At 42.6% G+C, this 8,027-nt stretch overlaps 1 protein-coding gene and 1 long non-coding RNA gene across 5 annotated transcripts in view; both read left to right on the top strand.

The window, feature by feature from the left end:
• Positions 1 to 2,784, top strand: part of pou2f2b (POU class 2 homeobox 2b) — a 38,783-nt gene extending 35,999 nt beyond the window's left edge. For all 4 annotated transcript variants that reach the window (XM_031852707.1, XM_031852706.1, XM_031852708.1 and 1 more), the window contains 2 exons: positions 61 to 134; positions 2,321 to 2,784. In XM_031852707.1, coding sequence (XP_031708567.1) covers positions 61 to 134; positions 2,321 to 2,649 — 403 coding nt within the window. In that variant the 3' untranslated portion in view covers positions 2,650 to 2,784. The remainder of the gene's footprint in view (positions 1 to 60; positions 135 to 2,320) is intronic.
• A 25-nt stretch (positions 2,785 to 2,809) lies between these two features.
• Positions 2,810 to 7,687, top strand: LOC116386548 (uncharacterized). Its single transcript, XR_004212968.1, has 2 exons — positions 2,810 to 6,305; positions 6,495 to 7,687. It is a non-coding gene; the product is annotated as an uncharacterized LOC116386548 (long non-coding RNA).
• Positions 7,688 to 8,027: the final 340 nt, after the last annotated feature.

An 8,027-nucleotide genomic window follows, 5' to 3' on the forward strand; every position in this document is an offset into this window, starting at 1 on the left:
GTGTGTGTGTGTGTGTGTGTGTGTGTGTGTGTGTGTGTGTGTGTGTGCATGACACAACAGGAACACTGTGATGGGAGTTAACACAGGGATGAACCAAGCCCTCCTCGGTAACAATCCCCTGGCCACTCTCCAAGGTGTGTGTGTGTGTGAGAGAAAGAAATGGGTTTATTTCAGTAGAGTGAAAAAAGAGAAAGCTTAGCATCAGCAGCACTGATAAACAGAACATAATTTAGAGGTCAAGGCTCAGGTGGTGTACTTTATAATTAAATTTCTGGGAAGATCTTAGGGTCACAGAATACATAAATAATACGCAGAGAAGAGTGTTTATTTTCTGGCAATACATTCTCCTCCTCTCCTCTCTCACTTATACACTCCTACACGCACATAAATGCTCAAAGTCAGACACATACTGTGCACGACACATCTCCTCTCACACACCTTCCTACACTTGAGAACAACACAAGAATAGCACAAGAAAAAAATACGCGTACAATCCAGAACTGACCACCAAGCAATCCAGACCACCGTCAGCAGAGCTAATTTTCAATCATACTTTGTGGTGTTGTGATGAGAAAGGGGGCGAGAGACATATTAAAAACAGAAGTGTGATGATGAGTCATACAGTCATGCATGGTCGGTGAATCAAATCGTGCCGGTAGACTGCAGACTGGAGACGCAGATGAATAGGCAGCCGAGGGTGTTTGCTCATCCACAGTACGAAGCAGCTGAGGCAAAGATAGTTGTGGAGAGGAAGAATGACTTATTTCTCATATGTTGCCATCAACATCCATGACTCCATCCCATCAAGTGTGTGAGTGTGTGTGGCAATTATTACGTTAATGCATGGGCTTTAGTTTTTGTGTGTGCGTCTGTGCTGTCTCACTCATCTTTGGCGTTTCATCTCTTCATTTCATCATCGGTGAAATGTGTTGATATGTTGAAATTCACCATAAAATGTTTTAATTAATGCAGATTTAAAAAAAAAAAAAACTTTTGTGGGGCTGTTTATAGCGTTTATTTAAGGTTTTCAGTTTTAACCATCAACTTTGAATATCAGACCATCAGGGTCACAGAGCAAGAGCTACATTTTGGACTCACTATTTCACACCACATTGATGCTAAACACTCGCACACCGAGAAATCAAACACTGAGGAGGCAGAAATAAGAGTTTCTTCACCAACAGTAGACCACAATGCAGTTCAGCCACAAGACATTTGGAGAAGTATGGATGCTTTTTCTTCAATGGAAGAAAAAAAAATTGGGTTTTGCTGTTGCTGTGCAATCACGAACATTACTAGGCTGCGTTCACGTGTAGCATTTTGTGTATGAAAGAAGCGCTGCATGAAGCACTATTCATATTCACTATTCATCGACCTTGTTTCCATAACAACAGACCGCTCATGTCAGCTTACCTGTTGCTGCGGTTTATCTGATCCCACAAGAGTATCTTGGTTCAGATATTAAACAATATTCAAGTATCCTTTTTTGGCAAAGTGCTGGGATTGTATATATATATTGTTTTTTATTTTTTTATTCCCCAAAAACCAGACAGGTGCCTTTTTTACAAAGAAACCTCACTCTGAGCACCTTGAGGCCGCGCCCTGAGTTTTCCATTTAAAATGGGTGGTGACGGTTAAATCCACCTACTTCTGCTGAATTCAACAAGTTCAGGCACTTTCTCTTGCTTGGCTGTGTACTGTAGGACATTATTAACTGAAGTAAAGGTAGATGAGGAAGACTGACAAGAGTGTTGAAATTAAAACACTTTACAGCAAACAACAAAGAGCTGGATGTAACTTATTAATTACAATGAATAAGCTTTTGTTTTCCTTTTGGAAGTGTCTGAAGGAAGAGGAGTAGGGAGGATTGTAAGTTTACCCATAACTAACCTTAGAACGAGGCGAGGAAAAAGGAAAACACAATACAACCCAGTCGGCAGAAAAAGAAAGTTGGCATTTTATGTTTTTTAAACCACACGATATGTTGAATATCAACGTTTCTGAACCAAAAATACCTATCATAAATAAGTTTCATATCAGCCTCGCATCACGCTTGCAGGAATGCACAATACCATGTTGTGGGTTACGTTTAGGAAACAAACCTACTTTGGTAAGGGTGGAAAAAAGATCATGATTTGTGATAAAAGGATAAATTAACATTTTAACGTAACAACCGTAACTAGCATAAATAAATAACAAAAGCCCTTAGCAGACTGTTTTACGTATTACAAAACAAGCCTAGCAGCGTTACTTACCAAGCGTAAAGTCAGCGTTTCGTGCTACTCCTTTAATCTTTTTCTCTTCTTTCTCCCTCCCTCAGCCCTGGCAGCCAGTGGTGGCCAGCTGCCTCTTTCCAGTCTTGAGGGGGCCGCAAAGATGATGTTTGGGGCCTCTGGGGGCCAGGGAGGGTGCCTCCCCTCCTCCCTCTTCCTCAACCACCCCGCCCTTCTCCACTTGGGCCAGAACCCCGGCGTTGGACTGATCAGCGCCGCCCTAGCTAAAGCCTCCCAGGCCTCCCCATTCCCCTTTGCCTGCAGCATAAGCCCCACCCCCTGCTCCCCCTCCCCCTGCTCCAGCCCCGCCTCGTCCTGCTCCTCCAGCGAAATGGCACACAGCCCAACCTCTCTGGGCGGAGCCAAGATTGAGTGACTGCGCCAAGGGCCAATCAGAGAGGAGGAGGAAGGAGGAAACGAGAACCTCGCCTTTCACACCAAAGCTATCTCTTTCTCTCTCTTGCGCTCTTCTTCCGTTATTTTTTTCGCAATGGCTCTCTCTCTCTCTTTCTCTCCCAGTCTTTCGATGCCAAAAATACACAGAATGAAAGAGGAGAGAGGGAGGGAAAGAAGTGAAAGAGGGGAGAAGGGGAGAAGGGGGGGAAAGGGGAAGATTGAAACCAAAAATCTTTATCTATCCAAATAGATGGAGAAGAGGCAACGTGGGACCTTTTTGTCAATAACCCGTGATATCGACATGGCATCTCTCCACTCTGTCTCTCTAAAGGAAAACATACCAATGACTCTTTAGCAAAGAGACGGCAGAGAAGCATGTCGAAGTGCATAAACCAAAAATGACAAAAGATAACTTTACTATGTGACAAACGAATGGCGACAAGGACAAAAAAAAATGGAGAGGAGAACTGTGCTTACGTTTTCCCTTTTTTAATTGTTTCGAAAAAGCTGCAGGTCTGAAGGAAGAGGAGTAGGGAGGATGAGTTTAAACCAAAAATTTACCCAAGGAGGAGGACGTGGAGGAGGAATACACAATGACAAAAAAAAACAAAAAAAAAACGGCAACCATACCAAAATCCCAAATACCAAAAACCAAAAATACGGAGAGAAAAGCTTTATTCAAAGGACGTGTAAATACTGAAGCTATCCAGGACCAGGACTCTACTGCTACTCACACACACACACATCAAGAGCCAATCCATCCTGTCATCAACTCATCCTGTCTGTGTCAGCCCATGTGTCTCTTATCGGTTTTCATGCTCGATATACTGAATAATTTTGTAAAAGATTGTTACTGAACCGGTCAGGAGCTCACGTATGAATGATTGCCTCTGTATCTTCATGTCTCTTTACCTACCTCTGGTTCTAAGAGCATAGGATAGCTTTCCTGTCCCCTTTGTTAGTTCACAAGTCAATGACAGAGGCTTGTTATTCAGTATCTGTTTTTTACTCTTTGACAAGTACAGTTTGGATTTGTTTTTTAAATTATTTATTAGTATAATTTTATACTCCAACTCCTATTTATTGTTGCAGCTTTTTTTTTAGCGCTATAGCTTCTGGGGTTCAAATCATCATCAAGTGTCATCATCATTGTCTTCATCATATGTATTTTTGTCATCAACGTGCATTTTTTTTTTGTTGTTACCGTGACTATTCTGCAGGAGCAGAGATGACGCAGGTGAAGAGATGCTCACCAAGTGCCACATATCCAAAATAGAGTTGGCACGCTGATTTCAAGGTGTGAATGAATTTATTAAGACCTGAACAGGTGACATATTGTGCTGTTAATCAGACCACTCTTTCCTCACTCTTAGAGATAACCCATTATCAGTGACTCCGTGGCTAAATGAACATGCCCTGGAAAACTTCACATACTGAAAATGGCGCTTGTTAAAGAGTGGCGCCCATTTTGAAAGTATGAAATAGGGCTCTGATTGGAGATTTAAAGTAATAACCGTTGAGACTGAAGGCTAAATAAGTCAATAAAGCCAAGTTTAGTCACAGCCGGCTCTCATTCCTGCCTCGTCAATCAGCATAGGCGCCCCTACACCTGTCTGTCTAGACATGTTTACTGATATTTGTCTGTTTCCATCATCACTCCATCGATCACATTTCACTGTCATTTTCCACCTCAGACTGCCATTAATTCTCAAATGGAAACCAAAGCATTCTCAAGGCTGGGCTGTTCTTGAAGAACCTCAGCCAAGACATATGAACACAATAAAGACCCAGAGGGGCTGAGGACAGGACGTAAGCCCCCTGGTATAATACCCTCCACCTGGCCCGTCCAAAAACCCACGGGGAAGCTTTATTTAGGGAACTGATCCTTTACTCCGAACCCCCAGAAAGAAGGGTACACTTTGGACAGGGCGAGAGAGGGACACACTGTAGTGAGGGGAGCAGGCGTCACACTTTTTTTGTAAGAGGATACCAAAAATAAACCCAAACCAAAAAAAAAAAAAAAACACAACCCAAGGAATGACAGAAGCAAACCAAAAAGAACCCTAACCAAATGTGGCTGGAGGGAGGAGGGGAGGAGGACAAAATGCAGGTGTGTCGAAAGACGTGAAGCCGTCTGTCTATCTGTTAGCTTTAGGGCTGCAGCATACGCCCCACTCTGAAACTGTGTAGCATGGAAGGAGGGATGGATAGACAGGCGGACAGAAGAAGGACAGACAATTCCTCCCCTCCTCTGCCTCTCACTCTCTCCAGCTCAGCCCTCTGGTCCTGGATGGAGCTAAACGCAAATGACCTCACTGAACTGAAATCTTCTAAAAAAAAAATCTGTTTTTATTTTTCTGTTGGTTGGTTCTGATTGTTTTATCTCTGCTGTGTCTCTTGATGCCGTTTTATGTACTGTACTTTAGTGCTTATTACTCATTTGGAATAACGTACTCGCTTACTTACTACAAGAGCTCCTTATTTTTTTCGTAGTCGTGCTAGAGATTTTTATCAGGTGGTTGGAAAAAATACTGTGAAAATTTAGCTTCCAGATTTTTATTAGATAAAGAAACAGACTGTCTTGGCAGAAGGAAAAAAGACACACAAAAAAGCCAAAAACAAAGAGTTGAATAGCAAACTGAACCAAATACTGAACCAAACCAAACACAGTAGAGAGGAACAGGAACGGCCTTCTCTGCATGAGGGCACAGAAATGGGTCAATTTGTCTGAGGTGAAACTGTGCGTCTGAAGTGTTAATGGAAGGCCAAATGGTTTTTAAAAAGGAAACGGAAAAGGGTCTGCAGTGATGTCTTGTCATTAACTTTGACCCCAGAGGCGGCAGAATATACACACTTCAGACACAGAATAACACACACACACACACACACAGCAGCGGCCTCAGTCAGGTTGACCGTTTGAGAGTTGGACGTAAACGTATCCAAAGAATATTTGGTTTGATCCACACCAGAAAACAGTCGACACGCGAGAATCGTTTCATGAACCAAACTTTAGATGTGGGGTTTGCACCTTAAAGGTGAAACCTTTTCTCCACATTGACTCTTAGACGGAATGTATCTGTTAGTGCTTCTATAGATTTTGTAGAAAAAAAGATCTATGTTCTACTGCTTACTTATCGCTAATGTATTAAAAAGAAAAAAAAATGTACAAAAAAGACTTTGAGAAAAAAAAAGATCCTAAAAACATTGATGATGATAACTTGATTTTAGACCAAAAATTGTAACTATCTCTCTTTGGAATTTTTTTATTTCTCCTTATTAATGATGATTTAGACTTTTGATTGTACTATTTATTCAGGGTAGGGTTGATTTAATTGCTTGTTATCTTTTTTTTTGCCTTGCTATTTATTTCCTAATTTATTTCTAGAGGTGCTTTTTCTTTTTTTTTTTTTTTGTGTTCTGGGATGTATTTGTGATGTAATTGTTTTTGCCCCCTGCTGAAGTTCTTTCTTACTTCTTTAAACCAAATAATACCACAAATGCAACCACGGGTCCTGTAGGGACTTAATAAGGGAATATGGCTGATTAGATGGTCAGCCATTAAGATATTCTCCTCCTCACTGAGACAACTCTCCTCTTAAAGCGGAGGGGAAGCTCACAGCATTGAGAGGCAGCACTGTGTTGATAAACACCTCATCGTTTGCAGGACTTTTCAAGGGAAAACAATGAATTTGGCAGAGTCATTCTGGACACATGCCTTTGTTTCTCCTGATAATAAGACAGAAAAGGGCAAGTTGAAATTCTGTTTCAATGGAGAACGCATAAATATAGTTTATGTGTGAAAAACTGCCTGAGTTACAGCATGAGGTGTTGTTTGAGACGCGGTGCTGCTTCAGTTCTCTACATTTTCTCCACAGGGAGAACACGCTGAAAGCTTTACAGCTACACAACCAAAAACACAAAAGAAGAAGATCAACTGGGGCAAAGGTTTTTTTTACACGATAGGGAGGAAAGAAGGAGGCAGGAGAGAAGAGGCCGATTTTGGATTTCCAATCGTAAATTGCCTGCTTACCTCTCACACTGTCTCAGTCTCTTTTTCAGTTTTTGTTTCCACTTTTCTAGAAGTTGGTTTCAACTTTTTTCTTCATCCACTGTAGGATGTAAAAGAGAGATAGTTCATCATATACCTCATATTCTTTGATGATAAACCAAATAGATGAATGCTTTAAAATGCGGAGTTCCGGTGGGGATCGGGGTACCGGGATGGTGCGCGTGTGGACGGTGTGTTTGTGTGGCCGGGAGCAGACACAGTACGGCTGGGTCACAGGCTAAAGGTTGTTGCCCTAATGGGGGTAAATGCAGAGGTTTAGAATTGATCTGGGAAGTAACAGATCATCGACTAGATTGCAGTTTTTCTCCATGGGATTCAGAGGGTGCCATTTAAGGTCAAAGGGCCACACTGGTCCATGCTCCGGTCCACACACACACACACACCTGGTCCCCCTGGAAAACACCCCCGCCGTCTGTGTTGAGCTTTGAACACAGCCCTCTCCTCATATCTGACCCTCACTGCTTCCTCCCTGTCAAACACGGACTGTGGGCTTAAAGCTGCTCTTTGGCACAGATCAAGAATCAAATCTGGATCCAATTTTTGGGCTGAAAAAAAGCTTGAAGATTCCTGCCTCAGAGCAACTTTATCACCAAGGTCGCCGAGCCCTCTCTCGCCTTTAGGTGTTCGTTGCCTGATGAGGGGCCTTATTGACCATTTGATGTCCACGTGTATTGGGGAGCGCCGTAGGGCAGCTAACCGGGGAACGGCTGAGACCAGGGTTGCTAGGTGACACATCCAGACACTTCTCACGACTCGGGTGTGTTTTGAGACATTGGAAGAGTGAAGGAGAGGTGTGCCTGTGATCGAACTCTAAGGGTCCATTTTGTTGTTCAGCTCTCTCCGTGCATTCAGAGGAAATGGAAGCAGTGCTCTGCTGCGTTTCTGACCAGGCACTTTTTTTGTGAACCTCAGGGTTTCAGGGACCGGGTGTAAAGTGTAGATCCCTCCGGTGGGGATACCCCCTTAGTGAATGATACCAAAGTCAATGCCCCGCCATGGGATCCAGCACGATGTACACAAATCCCTAAAATCCTGATGTCCACCTGAGTGTTCAGAAACTCCACTTTCCTCAATAAGGCTTAAACGGCAGCAGATTCTTTAATATATCTCTCGCCACACAATCACATCATCTCAACAGGCTCAGAGATGGACATTTATGGATCTAAAGAAGAAGCTTTAAGGAATAGCTTAATATTTGGGGAAATACGGTTACTAATTGGGCTTTTGTACAGTGTAAACAAACTATTTAACATTTACATTTCTGAGCTTTAGAGGTGCTGGTAGGCAGA

Source organism: Anarrhichthys ocellatus, unplaced genomic scaffold (assembly GCF_004355925.1).
Source record: "Anarrhichthys ocellatus isolate YVR2014 unplaced genomic scaffold, GSC_Weel_1.0 scaffold13, whole genome shotgun sequence".
In the NCBI taxonomy this organism is placed as follows: domain Eukaryota; kingdom Metazoa; phylum Chordata; class Actinopteri; order Perciformes; family Anarhichadidae; genus Anarrhichthys; species Anarrhichthys ocellatus.